Source organism: Schistocerca nitens, chromosome 5 (genome assembly GCF_023898315.1).
Source record: "Schistocerca nitens isolate TAMUIC-IGC-003100 chromosome 5, iqSchNite1.1, whole genome shotgun sequence".
NCBI classification, from domain to species: Eukaryota; Metazoa; Arthropoda; class Insecta; order Orthoptera; family Acrididae; genus Schistocerca; species Schistocerca nitens.
Window position 1 is genome coordinate 834,497,791 of NC_064618.1, and position 16,132 is coordinate 834,513,922.

At 37.5% G+C, this 16,132-nt stretch overlaps 1 protein-coding gene across 1 annotated transcript in view; it reads left to right on the forward strand.

Moving 5' to 3' along the window:
- The window catches only part of LOC126259796 (uncharacterized), a 233,611-nt gene that overhangs the window by 176,654 nt on the left and 40,825 nt on the right, over positions 1–16,132 (forward strand). The window contains exons 7-8 of the mRNA XM_049956818.1: positions 3,290–3,415; positions 4,293–4,457. Coding sequence (XP_049812775.1) covers positions 3,290–3,415; positions 4,293–4,457 — 291 coding nt within the window. The remainder of the gene's footprint in view (positions 1–3,289; positions 3,416–4,292; positions 4,458–16,132) is intronic.

Consider the following 16,132-nt stretch of genomic DNA (forward strand, 5'->3'; position numbering starts at 1 on the left):
TTGTGGTCTCAGTCATTGTATTTATCCTATAAATTTTAAATGTGCACTTGTTGTTGTTTCTCAAAATATGTAGGACCAGATAATTGATGCTTTTGTTTTATTTGTGTTCCACTGTAAATGTAATTCTCTCATGTAGATGACTGAAGCAATTCAGAATGTCTGTTATGTCTTCGGCATCCCCATTCAGTAACAGTAGTTTGTCATCTAAATATCTCCTACAAAAGTCAGTTTTCTTTAGGCAGAGCTCTTGGCTGCTAAATGACTTTTGTTCCAAGCAATTTATGCATAGGTCAGCTGCGGTGCCTGATATACATGATCCCACTAACAGGAAATCTTGTTGCTTATATATGTTACCATAAAGGTAAAGTAGTTGTAACTTAGAGTTAGCTTGATGATAAATTCAATAATATCTGTCTGTGCAAGTTTCTTACATTGCATAAGGTTATTTGGGATTACTGTTAAGCTTCTTGTATGAGTATGTTTAAGTAAAGATTGCTAATGTCAAGTGGTAAGAGTTGAGCATCTTGGGGGAGTGTTTTGCCTTTTAGTTCTTCAGATAGTGTTATGCTACCTTTTATAGAATATATTGTTTCATATGTACAATTTTCACCAGTGTGTTACTCAGTTTCTTGTATGCTGGCCTATTTGTAGAGCTCATCATGCGATGTATTGGATTACCTTCTATACAGGATGGCAGCCAGTCAAGGAATATTTTAGGGAATTCGTTTAAAAAATTTATTTCAAAGGCCCATTGGAATCTTTACAAGTTTTCTCCCAGAGTAATTCACGCTGTGTCTATGTGACACAAGTCACTTGCCTTTCAAAACTGAGGTGGTTCTGTCCAGTTAAAGCTGCTGACAGGAGACACCCTGAGCTCTCTGCTGAAACTGCTAGTGAATTCATGCCATTGGTTTTAGCCAATACTGTGCACAGGATACCGATCACATTTGTGGATACTGGAGCATCCTGCAGTGCAGAACCCACTTGCTTCTCTCTCTTGTAATACAGACCTCGACCAGAACAGACGTCTTTTTGGAAGGCACAGCCTCTGGCTCTGCTTTCATGACTGGCCACCAACGTAAGTTAACATGAACCACTTCCCCTTCTGTTACCCATTTCATTTAATTGTTCAACTTTCTAGACTGGCATAAACCTGCTAACTTCTGACCCTAGGCACGCCTTTTGTGCTCTGTATATCGAAATACATCCTCTTTATTGTACTTAATTCCCTGTTTTGTCATTTAACAGCTGCCCTAGATGCCCACTATCAAATCCCGACCGCTCAACCTCCTGCACTCTGCCGTCACAAGGCATATGTAACAACCGCCTCTCACCCTTCCCTGCCATTTTATACATTAACATTGGTGTCAGAAGTTTCTCTCCCCATCCCCAAACCACGTACTCTTTTACAACTGGTGTCAGAAGTGGGATGTAACAATTATATTCCCCCTTCCCAGCATGTACTCTTTTACACTTCTTTGTGCATCTTTGGCTGTACTTTTAGCATGGTGCCTTTGGATTCATGCTTGCTATTTCTTTTAAGTTTATATCAATAGAAAAGGTGTGCTCTGCAGTTTTTCCTTAATTTTGCTTTGAAATTGTTTTGTTGAGCCTTTTTTAATGTGTTGAATACTATTAGCAGCACATGAATTCTTTGATGATGGGTATAGCTCATAATTAATGAAGTATTCTGAAATTATCATTCTCTGTATATTACGTAAAGTTAATTCAAAGTTGAATCACCACCAATTTACAGCTATAAGTTTACATAATGAGTGAATATTGCCTTTGTTAGGTGTAGGTGATGAATTTTATGTTCATTTTTGAAGGTGCTCATAAATATAATTACATGTGTTAAGAATCCCGTACTGATTGCAAATTTTTCTTCTCCATTGGTACAGATATGTACAATTAATATTCCATTATTCTTCCAATGTTGGATTTTATAATTCAGGTGAGAACACATCCAACTTTCATCTGCTCTAAAGTTCTTCTTGCCACATAGTGCCACATAACTAAATTTTTATATGGAGCACTCGATAATGAATATACAACCATTTCTTTCATATGAAGACTACCACAAACCATCCACTACTATGGCCAGTGACTGACTGTACTGTCAGTAATCTGGTGCATGTACTTGCTAGCAAAACTGTTCCACATTCTCTGTGATTCTCCATTTCAGAGGAACACAAATATTGATCCTAAGCAGGGTGCAATTCTTCATAATCTTTTATAATTTTAAATTCTTTGACACATTCCTACACAATTATACTGTTATAAATTTAAGTGAAAGAAAACATAATCAGAACAACTTCACAATCACGGAATGTACCTGAAAATTACACAAACAAGTTACAGATAAATTTTATAAAAATACCTACAAGATAAATGCAAATAGGTGTTATGTGTGAGTATTTTTAGTGTTGATAGGTTATAACTCAATCAAAATAATGATGTTGGAAAAACTAATAAATGGGAATGGAGGTTTTTATTTGAGAAACACAGTCACCATAGCTCAGAAATACTGAAAGAATGTGTGTTGTAAGGAATATCTGTGTGGGCTCTGGAAAACAAAAGAACACCAAATGATGTAGTGGGCATCAAGAACTGAACTCAGCTATAAATAGCAGCACAATACTAACAGTAGTTCACATTGCGTTTGGAGTGCAGGAAGCGAGTATACATAATAGCACAACTCACAGCAGCTAAAGAGGAGGGTAGGTTGCTTGTGAAAATACTCTGCATACAACGGAAATGACAACTTTACTGAACACATAGAGGCACACCATTAATGGGAAGTGCTGCTTGTTTTTATAAAATGTACTCAGTAGAAAGAGCCAACTGGTCAACATCTAATACTTGTATTAATATCTGTATTAAGAAAATAAGTGAACATAAATAGAAAAGTATTCTCTCATTTTTTTCCTAAGCTCATTGTGCTGAAGCAAAAACATTGTAAATGAGGTGAAATACTATGGCAGTCCTGTCTCATAGGACTAGCCTTCTTTAACTAACAACCATAATTAGACCATAATAACAAATTCCTCATGAGTGTTATAGAGGCTGTAATATTTTTAATGTAGCTCAAGAGTTCCAATAGTTTTGCTTTCTTCTTTCACTGGATTATGCATTCCCATTTGAATGTACCAATACTGTTCTGTCTCAAAAACGGTCCTGACATTCTGTGGTATGTTACATGATGCTTTCTCTGTTGTGTTCACATGGAAGTGTTACTAACACCGATTATCTGGACTATAGACTCTGTTGGATTCTATTTATATTTCAGTGTATGTTGATGCCAATGAGGGCCAAATTAGTCCAATTGCCCTAACGTTTGTAACCAGTGGCCCCACATTTTCAAGAAGGTGGAAAGTGAGAGTCAGCCAAATAGCCTGCTCATCACCGATTAGAGGTAAGTTTCATGTAAAACGGTTAGAGTGTATTAATCAGTATCAGAATACTGCATGCCATTGCAAATGTCACAGTATTATGAAACAAACGTTTCCAACTCATTTATTTTCATATTTGTTATGAATATGCTATCTAACATGCTTTAATAAAACAACAAGGTAGTAAATATGTTGTTGTATGGCCTGAGTGCATATGCTGTATTGATTTTTTAATTTAATTTAAAATTATCTTGAAAAGATCAAAAGTTTTTTAGTGCCTTCTTCAGGAACGAAGAATGATGGTATCCAGTCATTTGGATATACAAGAACAGAGATAAATTGGTTTGTGTAAAAAGTGAACTAACACTAGGTATGAAAATCTCATAAACAAGAGAGAGGGACATGTGGAGGAGACAGTAAAGGGAGAGGACACCATGATCATAAAATATCAAGAAAAAATTATCAAATGTAGCAGAAAATGAATGGATCAAATACAGGAAATAGGTTCATCTTAGAATTCCAGGATTAATTAAATAATACTCATTTTGCTCTCTGGAGAACCTGCGCGCTAAATTTAAATTCTCTAATTAGCACACCAATCACTTTTTTTGTTGCAGAATTAAAGTCATGTTTTTATTATTGGAAATATTAAATATCAATTAAGGAATAAACATGTTAGGATCTGTGTAAGTTACTTATAGTCATTTATTCTGTTCTTAGCTCCTTACTAATGACATAGTAAAATGTAAAAGAAGAATGAAATCTTTTCTATCCTGACTGACAACTCAGAATTTTAAACTGTAGCTATTCTTGCCTCTCTTATCTTTAATCTGTTGGTATGATAAACTATTGAATCTGGAAAAAAAAACAATGCTAAGTAATTAATTTATGTTGTTGTAGCTGAATCAGGATGTCTTCAGTATTTTACTGGAGTAACAGGGCAAGTTAAATCATTCAATTATGATCCAGAAGTTGGCCTACAGTTATCTAATCAGGACTACAGCATGTGCATTCGACCTGAGAGAAATTTCTGTGGTATACAATATGCAACATGTCCAGATACAGGTATGAAATAAATTTGTTTTATTTATTTATCATATGGCTTTATGATACATTGGGGAGGCAGGGGGGAATTTACCTAGAGTGTGGAGCATAATACATACAACACAAAATCTTACTAAAAAATCTAGAAAGTTTATATAATCTATCAACTTTGTGGAGTCGCTAGCAGGAAATCTTTTGATCTGCCTTCATATGATCTTTCAGTACATTCTTCTGCAATGTGTCTAAAGATCTGTGGTTTTCTGCAGTCTCTAAGTGGAGATGGTTGCTTAACCCATTTGTGCAACAAATATGAGCATCTGCCATACTGGGTTCTAATAATTCTGTTTAGCATTAACCATTTTTAATGTGGCAAATCAAATTCAGAAGTTTTTGGGTGATACTCAGCTTCTTATTATTTTGTTGTCCAGTCCACTCTTGAGTCCATGAATTAGTATGATTGAACTCATTTTCCACAGTGGCTATTGCTTTTATTGTTGGTGATGATCTAGAGCAGAGTTTGCTATGGTTTACATCATTGATATCTTGATGGACTGGTAGAGTTTTACTATCCATGATCTTTTTGTACTCATTTGTGAGAGCATTATTTTATGTGTCACAGTTGAGGGTATGGAATGTGGCTTAGCAGCTTGTTCTGTAGGTGCTGATTTGGTAACACCAGTAATCAATCTCATTGTATTATTTTGTTGGATATCTTTCTTCAGTACAAAAGGGGCAGTTATGCCAAACTGGGGCATGATATTTAGTGGTTGACGAGATAAGATATGGAACAGATGAATGTCGAGGGGATGCCACTGATTCCCAGATTGTATCACAAAGCTTTTGAATGATGCTTCTTATTTTCAATTTTTCAGGTGTTTTAGTTAGATGCTCCCTGAAAGATAAAGTTCTGTTAGGGATCATCCCCAGATACTATGGTGTTTTATCAGGAGTAAGAATAGTATTTTCGAACTATATGTTGAGTTTCTTCTGGTGATTTTATTATTCAGGTGGAAGCAGCTATTAGGTGATTTGCCAGGTTGTAATACAGTAATAATCTTTGAGCATTTAAATTCTTGTGGTATATTACCAGTTTGAATAAAGTCTGTGAAAAAATAAGTCATCCAAACTGTTGTATATTTGCCTCAGTTTATTAGGAGGTTGGGGTGAATATTCACATCTACATCTACATTTATACTCAGCAAGCCACCCAACAGTGTGTGGCGGAGGGCACTTTACGTGCCACTGTCATTACCTCCCTTTCCTGTTCCAGTCGCATATGGTTCGCGGGAAGAACGACTGTCTGAAAGCCTCCATGCGCGCTCTAATCTCTCTAATTTTACATTCGTGATCTCCTCGGGAGGTATAAGTAGGGGGAAGCAATATATTCGATACCTCATCCAGAAACACACCCTCTCGAAACCTGGCGAGCAAGCTACACCGCGATGCAGAGCGCCTCTCTTGCAGAGTCTGCCACTTGAGTTTATTAAACATCTCCGTAACGCTATCACGGTTACCAAATAACCCTGTGACGAAACGCGCCGCTCTTCTTTGGATCTTCTCTATCTCCTCCGTCAACCAGATCTGGTACGGATCCCACACTGACGAGAAATACTCAAGTATAGGTCGAACGAGTGTTTTGTAAGCCACCTCCTTTGTTGATGGACTACATTTTCTAAGCACTCTCCCAATGAATCCCAACCTGGTACCCGCCTTACCAACAATTAATTTTATATGATCATTCCACTTCAAATCGTTCCGCACGCATACTCCCAGATATTTTACAGAAGTAACTGCTACCAGTGTTTGTTCCGCTATCATATAATCATACAATAAAGGATCCTTCTTTCTATGTATTCAATATTGTTAAACACTGGAGCTTTACTTGGCTTGACATGTTTTAGTGCTGGTCAGATTTCTTTGCAAGTGAAGGGAAGGGATTATTTGGTTTTTGTGGCTTTAGGTTTTAGAGTTCTGAGTTCTCATTTCACTTTGATTGTGTGCACTTTGTCTTTTTTGCTTTAGATGCTGCTACCAGATGTGAAGCAGTGGCATTCATTTTAATTATTATCTTGTTCAGATAACTTACAGGGATGCAGCCAGATACCATTGTTGACAATCGTCAATATTTTGACAGGTTCACACTCTGGCATTTTCAAGGCAAAACTGCAACAAGCTAGTGCTGCACAAAACTTTGCTTTACAGAGAAATTCTGGAAAGATAACACACTGTAAATACTAGCACCATCACACAACCAATGATACTGACATCAGAAGTTGTTGATAGTGAACATTAATGACCAGCAGGTGAGGTAACATTAACTCTTTCTCTCTGTCGTTTGACAGGGGAGAGAGCAGAATTCCATGCAGATTTTAAACAGAAGCCTCCATCTCTGTTTATAAGATAGCATGCTAATTTAATTTCACCTGCTTCCTTAACAACACTATCACAATAGCTGCAAATGCATGTCAGAATCTCCATGCTGTTACATTCCATACAATGATCAGTACCATGACAATGTTCCACAATAGCATTGTGTGTGACATAATGCTCAGTACACCAGTCCTCCACAGTTCTGACAGCCTGACCAATTTATGACATGCCAAACCTGAAAGGAATATGGTAGAAACCTGTCTTATGCAAACAAAAATCATCCAATATAGAATCTAAAGGAACTTAATCTTAGACAGTGGTAAAAAATCACATTTAACATGACATTTCCATAAAATACCATCAGTCCTGCATAAGCCAAAAGTGCCATAGTCTTTTGTGCATCCTTGGTATTATCATCACTCAACTCATGCATGTTTGTGGATGTGGGACAGCAGCTAGTCAAATATTTAACAAAGAAATTCGAAGAAAGGGCAGTGCAAGTTGAGAATTTATTTTATTTTATTTTCACTACCAGTTTCAACAATCAATATGCCATCCTCAGGCCTAAATGCATCTCTCAGAATTATCAATATTGGGATCCTGGGGCCATTTGTTTCTGGATGCCGTGAATTCTGACCTCAAGTGCTTCATTCGAAGGCTTGACTGCAACTTAGCTGCAGATGAGTTGCAGTCAGGTCTTTGAAAGAAGCACTTGAGGTAAGAATTCACAACATCCAGAAACAGATGGCCCCATCATGCCAGTATTGATGACTTTGAGAGGTGCATATGGGGCCTGAAGATCACATATTGAATTGCCAAAACCGGTAGCAATAATAAAATAACTTCTCAATTTGTGTGGTTGTTTGGCAGATTTCTTTGTTAAATTGTGCGTGATTGGTTGACAGTGAGATAAATGTCTGACCTGCTTTTCGCTATAACCATTCTGGTGAAAGGTGACCTCAAGGGAGGCTGGCACAGCTGACAAACTCTCAGAGTTTGAGATGATGTGGCCCCTGTGAACCAAGGTATGAAGTACTCCTTCACATCAAGCTGGATGGTACAACTATCAGCCTGTAGATACAGGTCAGTGTCAGTAGGCTTTCTACACTGAAGCACCAAAGAAACTGATGTAGGCATGCATATTCAAATACAGGCAGAATATGACCCTGTGGTTGGGAGTGCCTATGCAAGACAACAAATGTCTGCAGAGCTGTTAGATTGGTTACTGCTCCTACAATGGCAGGTTATCACGATTTAAGTGATTTTGAATGTGGTGTTATAGTAGGTGCACGAGCTATGGGACATGTTATAGTAGGTGCATGAGCCATGGGACACAGCATCTCCACGGTAGTGATGAAGAAGGGATTTTCCTCTATGACCATTTCACGTGTGTACCATGAATATCAGGAATCCAGTAAAACATCAAATCTCCAAAACTGCTGCAGCCAGAAAAAGATCCTGCAAGAATGGCACCAATGACAACTGAAGAGAATCATTCAGCATGACAGAAATTTAACCCATTCCACAAATTGCTGCAGATTTCAATGCTGGGCTATCAACAAGTGTCAGTGCGCAAACCATTCAACAAACTTCATTGATATGGGCTTTTGGAGCAAAACGCCCTCTCGTGTACCCTTGATGACTGCACGACACAAAGCTTTAACCTTGCCTGGGCCTGTCAACACCAACATGGGACTGTTGATAACTGGAAATATGTCATCTGGTTGGACAAGTCTCATTTCAGATTGCATCAAGCAGATGGACATGTATGGGTATGGAGACAATCTCATGAATCCATGGACCCTGCATGTCAGCAGGGGACTGTTCAAGCTGGTGGAGGCTCTGTAGTGGTGTGGGGCATGAGCAATTGGAGTGATAAGGGACATCTGATATGTCTAGATGCGACTCTGACAGGTGATATGTCTGATCACCTGCATCCATTCATGTCCATAGTGCATTCTGACGGACTTGGGCAATTCCAGCAGGGCAATGCAACACCTCACATGTCCAGAATTGCTGCTGAGTGGCTCCAGGAACACTCTACTTAGTTTAAACACTTCTGCTGGTCACCACACTCCCCATACATGTACATTATTGAGCATACCTGGGATGGCATGCAATGTGTTGTGCTCCACCCCCTCATACTCTTGCAGATTTATGGACAGCCTTACAGGATTCATGGTGTCAGTTCCCTCCAGCACTATTTCAGACATTAGTTGAGTCAATTCCACAACATGTTATAGCACTTCAGGCAGATGTACCACTTTCTTTGGCTCTTCAGTGTATAAACAGCATGTTCCAATGTACCATCAAACTTCCACCAGACCAACACATCAAGGAAGGGAAGGCAGCCATCCTATTCCACCTCCATCATGAAACAAATATTCAAGTGGATTGAATTCAGATGTTTCAAAAAGTCATTCAAATTATTACTGCCATGAGACCAAACAATAAAACCATCATCTACATATCTGGAAAAATATGCTGGTTTCAAAGGTGCTGACTCATATGCATGTTCTTGAAGTCTTCTATAAACAAATTGGCAATAATAGGTTACAATGGGCTTCCCATCTCATCTCCATCTCTCTGCTGAAGTGCTAGTTATTTGATAAAAAGTACATGGAATTCAAAACATGTTGAAATAGGTGCATTTATTCAAAACCAAACCTAGCCTCAGTTAACTGCAACAAGTCAGACAGGGGAATGGGAGTGAAGAGAGCAGCCACATCAGATCTTGACTGAGTCATTCAAATGCATTCTCTCTAATTGACATAAGAAATCTGCTGAGTACTTAATGTGACACTCATATTGACTTGCAAGTGGGTTCAAAACAGCAGCAAGATACATTACTACATGATACATCAGATCACGAGTATTATTCACAACTGGCCTAAGAGGAATGGCTTCCTTATGGATCTTTGGTAGGGCAGCACAGTAAGAATTAAGACTCTTGACAGATTCATGTGATAAGGAACTTTTTTTCAGGGGGCTATTATTCTTTTTGTCAACACCCTTTAATAGGTCAGCACCAATCCTGCAACATGCCGAATCAGAGAGTAAACACTGCATATCTAAGAACATAATTCTGCTTATCCAAAGCAACTGTAACATTACGGGTAAAATAGTATCCAGATCAACTCTAAGTTAATGTAAAGCAGTCCTCTCAGTTGTTGTTACTCTTGGGTGGATATGCTCCAGTCAACATCAATGTGCCTTCTGCAACAACAGGAGGTAGTATAGTGTAACATATCACTTTTGTCAAAGTGATGTCTTGCACGATGTATTTACAACTTATGAATGTTGATCATCAACTGCTGAAGAAATTAATTTAGTTTTGAAAATGGGACACATGTTGAACATGGTGTTTCTTCATATGTGCATCTTAACTGAATAACAGTGAGATGGTGTAGCTACTCAACAGGATGACACAAATGGTGGCTCATGTTTGGCCACACTTGTTCTTAATGTTTTCTCCATCCAGTGGACCACTGCCTCAGAGTTGCACCAGCCTCTGTGGAAAAAGATGGCTATGACAATGCATGAAAGAATCACAGAACAAAAGAAATTTGAGTTAGTAGGGTCTGCTATGAACTGTGACTCTGATTGTTACTAATGTATTTGAGGTACACTTGTCAAGCACAGAAAGAATTGTTTCAAGTTGTTTCCAGAGTAAAAATTTGTTTTAGTGTATACAGTTTACAAAGGAAGGAAGTTCCTCATTTAGTAATGTGGAAAAGGAGTAGAGAACAGCAATATAGATATACACAGTGTAGCTGGATGCTGTGGACATTGGATGCTGAATGGGAGAGGAGAGGAGAGGAAAACGAGAGAGAGAGAGAGAGAGAGAGAGAGACAGACAGACAGACAGACAGACAGACAGAGATCCTCAAGTCAAGACACAATCTGTTCTCCAGCGCTAATGTATTGCATTACTCAGAAAAACTGTCAAATGGATACCCAGGAAACAGCCCATTTGTGGGGACCATCTCAGGATGGCGAATCTGTACTAATTTAGCAAGATACGTGAAAGAAATTAGTCATTTTTGTCATACTAAGTTTCAGTACATAAAGGTGTTTTTCTTGACTATGAGATTACCTGTAAAGATTACTTAGTGCAGCAGTCATTAATACTGCTACATTTGAGAAATGTTTATGAAGAATTGAGCTGTTGAGGAGAAAACTTGAAGTTCCTCAGTGGTACCGAAAGAAAAGAAGAAATTCAGCTTCTGAGAAATCACTATTAAATTACTTGGCAACAATTACTACTCAGAATAAAATATGAGTCTACAATATAGAAGACTGACAATTCTAGTATCAGGTGGCTGTTTTTAAGTCATCAGTTCCATATCGTCACACACCACCTGACTGCAGTTATGTTGGCGGTGTATCTAGCACCAGCATTGGCACTGGCCACCGCCGCAGCGTCTTCCTGCCACTGTGACGATCCAACTTTGCACCAACAACTCAGCACACTGAGCACCACTAAAACTCATGGGCAAGCTGTATTTGTACAAAAATAATGCCTTTGTGGATGGTGTTGTGCATTGTGATGAATTAGAAGTGAGTGTCTGGCTAAAAAGTTTGTGTTATTGGGATCTGGAATACTGGGCCAACAGACAACTCGTTAGCTCTTTTCACAGTGACTATTCATCATCCCCTTCCCCCCCCCCCCCCCCCCCCCATTTTTTAATATCTATGAGAAACAGAAGAATGGATGGTAGTATACAAGAGTGGTTCTAGGTGTGGAACATAAAGTTTAGGTAACAAATAGCGGGAGATTTAAGAAGAGTCCTTGGCACTAAGCTAGATATTGCAAAGACTGAATTATGGACAGAGCTCAGTACTAAGTCTAACACTTTGATTGTGGATTTAAATGCAAAAATAGATACCACAAATGCTAGCCTCAAATAGCATATCTAGTAATCTTGTAAAGAGAAACAAGAGATAAGCACAAAAATAACCAACTTGAAAATAGTTTTATCCACTTTACAGGAAGATTTACATGCTGAGAAAAACAACAATGTGACCTTGTAAGGAATGAGGTTTTGGAACAGTTTAATGTGCTAGATCATAGCATAAAAAAATAGAATTGACTGAACATAGGTTGACAACACTAAATTAGCAGATATCAGACACACAGTTATAATTACACATCTTAGAGCAGGGTAAATATTCAGATATAACAGCTTCACCAGGCTTGACTTCTTCAACTTGGGAGGAGTGGGTAAATGAATCAATTACTTGAAAGGTACAAGAAATGATTCATTGATCAGTGCTCACTGTCCACAGTTGATTCATAAAAAAATCAGACTGGGGTAGTATGAAAGCTTGTGAGGAATTTAATAAAACCAAAGAGGAATTAAGTAAATGGAAATTTAATGAAAGTAATTGGCTTTCACCAGAAATACCGGAAGAATTAAATTTTATTGGAGGAACAAACGTATCTAAACAGTTTCCTAAGTTTAAGCTTGAAGGCGAAATTTATCCCACATACTTCTAGAGTATTTTCAAGATTGTTACTGAAATCCTGGGACAATGAAGAAAGAATTGATTTAGTTTTAAAATTCCCTTCCTAGAGTGATTTTAAAAAGAAATTTAAAAATGATTCTTGGTCATCCAGTACCCAAGAAAAATGGGCACTGGAATTCCTAGACTTGAAGTATTAAACAATAGTTGGGATATGTACAAGAAGTATACTAAATGGCATTTGACTAGGTGAAAATATCTAGACAAACCACTGGAAGAAAGTCATTTGGTCAGAGTGTTAGAAGGTTGCCTTTTCGTGTCAGAAAAGAATTTCAGTATAGGGGCTGGACACCAGTAAATGATCTGTTAACTTCTGTGGAAGGATTAGATACATTAAATAAGGAACAGGTAGAGTACTTACAGAATGATAATAGAATATCAGGAAGACAATCGTTATCTGTCCAAGTTTCCACACATGAATGGAAGTAAATTTTGAAAAGTAAGGAAGCATAGTGACTGTAATCAAATAACCACAGAGGTAATTAGTCAAATAATGTTATATCATCCAGTCTGAATAATCAGGCACTCATACCCACTAATAACAATGTGTATGCTCTGGGGAATCAGTCATTAGTGATTCATCCCTCAGAAAACAGTGGATGTTCTGGAATAGGGGGCAGCTCCAGGATTTAAGCAGAAACTGGTGGCTCTAAAATTCTCAGTTTCAACATGTGATTGGTTACTATGCAATAAAAAAAAAACGAAAAGAAGAAATAACTTGCATGATCATCTGTGGAAAAATCTATGAAGTTAAAGTGGAAATACATTTAGACTCAGGCAGAGAAACATCATTTATACCCAGGAATTAACTTTAATTCTTTCAAGGAAATATCTGTGCTGTGTACTTCCTGTGATGGGAGTATTATAGTGGTCATTATGGTGAATAAAGGAAGGGTGATTAAAGAGGAAATGTGGTTGTTCATAAACTTCATTGACTGTGTTTGCAATCAAATGTTACTAGTAGTATGAGGCTTGAATTTTAACATATTTGTGGGATTAGATTGACTTTTGAACTGTAGAGGATCTTCAGATTCCAAGAATAATATGGTAACATAGGAATTCCCAAATAAAACTTTTAAAATGTTATTCTCAAATGATACACTTGCTTTTAAATCTAAATTATGAACAGTAGTCCATATTCATATAGTGGCAACAGTGAAGGCTATAGCAGTGGATGACCAGTTAATGGGAGAAATAGAGGTAATAATGAATATTTGTGAGAAAGCACACAAATTAGGAATAATAACTCAAGACCAAAAGTCAGATTTACAGAACATATTATTACAATATAAAGGTGTTCACTCAGAGAAACCAGAAGTAACTGTTGATTAAGTCTGTAGTCATAAAATAAAAACCAAGAAGACTTTTCTTTTCGTGAACCAACCAGTGTTCCAATGAGTTTATGTACTGCCATCCATGATGAAATCAATAAAATGATTGACAGTGGTATCACTGAACCATGTTACAGTGTTTACAACAACTCATTATTACTAGCAAAGAAACAGAAGGAGTGCACATAGTTTTGTGCAATAACGTAGATGTATTGCAATGGAAAGGGATCAACCAATTATTGAAGAAGAGTTACTGTCTCGGTTTGAACAGATAAAATTTTTCAGTTTGATTAATTTAACAACTGGGTATGGACAAGTACTCTTGCACAAAGATTCAAGACCTTATTCAACCTTTCTTTTTGAGGGAAAATCTTATCAATTTAAGTTGTTGCCATTTGGCCTAAATATATCAGTAGCAATATTTACCTGTGCCCTGGACAGAGCTTTAGGGATGTAGCACTAACTATAAAGCTAACAAAATCACATTCTGGGAGAGATGAGTTAAAACTATTGGGGTATATGTTGAGAGTGACAGGTATAAAACCAGATTATGAACTTATTTGGCTTATCGGAGAGAGTCCTTAAGCAACTGCATTCGTTTTTAGGCCCAGCAGGATTTTATAAGCATTTCATAAAAGGACAAGTTATGAATGATTTGCATTTACTAGGGTTGATGAAACAGTGGGCCAAATGGTTCTGGAACAATGGTGCAATGGAAGCATTAAATAAGGCAAAGCAAGCTGTAGTGAATGATCAAATTTTAGGTCATCCATAAATGCATCGGCCTTTTAAAAGTGGCTCAGATGCATCAGGATATGATTTGGGAGCAGGGGATTGGGGCTACAGAAGGGGTGAACACATAACCATAGTATTTGATAGTTGAAGCCCTAACAAGCATGAGCTGAGTTACACAGCCACAGATAAGGAATTGTTGGCAGTACTATGAGATTAAATAAATCTCAGATGCTTATATGTGGATTAAATATTATAGTATAAATGGATCACTAAGCTTTATCTTTTGCAGCCGAAAGCAGACTGTCTCATAGGGGATTAATATGTTGGGTCATTTTTCTACAAGGGTTTCATATAGAAATACAGCATGTCAATGGTTCTCAGAATGTGGTCGCTGATGTTTTATCCAGATTACCATTATGGATGAGTTTAATGACTAGAAGAGAAGGTCCTGGAGTGATATTTACAGTCAGTGTCTTGTTGATTAACTACACTAATAATGATTGTGTATCTTGGCAAGAAGAATTAGGGAAGAAATACAGACAGATTAAGATCTAGGTAACTTGTGTACTTCTTGTTCACAAAAAAAATCTATCAGATAAAATAAAAGCTAGGTGGAGAATACAACAAGGTACTTTGTTTTGGAAAAGGAATGTGTGTGTGTGTGTGTGTGTGTGTGTGTGTGTGTGTGTGTGTGTGTGTGTGTGTGTGTGTATGCGTGTGAAGAATCTTGGAAGTTATGTACCTCAGAATCAGCAAGATAGGAATTGCTATGGTTCATACATAAAGGGTATGGACACTATGGGATACAGAAATGCATGAAACACTTCATCAAGTTCTGCTACTTTAAAAACCTAGTTCAGATGGCTAATTGAGTTTTACAGATTTGTGACTTGCATCAGAAAGTTAAAGATTTCAGTTGTGTAAAATACAGGTGGTATCTGGTTATACCTATGGCACTGCATGATTTAACAGCTGTAGATTTTTTTGACATTTACCAAAAGGAACAGCAGGGGTTTACTATGTATTTGTGTTACTAGAGTGTTGGTCAAAATATGTCAAACTGTATCCTATAAAGGTAACCAATAACCATACAGTAATTAACTGTTCACATGAATATTTTGAGGATGTTGGTAAACCACGTGGATTACTCTCTGATGGCAGGTTACAGTTCCTAAGTACCCCCCACCCTTCATATCAGATCAGTTCCAAGTTGTCAACTATACTAGTCCCATTTGTGCTCTGTTACTATCATCTGTGTCACCCTTTGCTGCGTAATGTAAACATGTGATATAAAATGCCTAAACATAAACATGCTGTCCTTTCTATGAGAGGTGAAGAAGAAATTAATAAAAGCTTGGACAGAGGTGAATCTGAAAGCAAGTTATCCAATGGGTACGAGGCTGGCAAGTTGACAATCATGGGGAAAAAGATGAGCACCACAAATTTTATATCAAAGCTTGATTCCTCTGATGTATTAACAAATCATAAAACTATGAAGCTTGCCATGAGTGTTGATCTAAATGACACTATTTACGTACCGTTTTTACAAGAAGGTTCACAATGGAAACCTATCTCTGGTTCCATTCTATGCGGAAAGACAATTTAATTTAATGAAAATCTTGGTGGGCCATCGAATTTTAGAAGAAGCATGGGGTGGTTAAACCTCTTTAAGTCAAGACACAGTATTCATGAACTTCAAATACAGGGAGGAAAACTGTCTGTTGATTCTTTCAA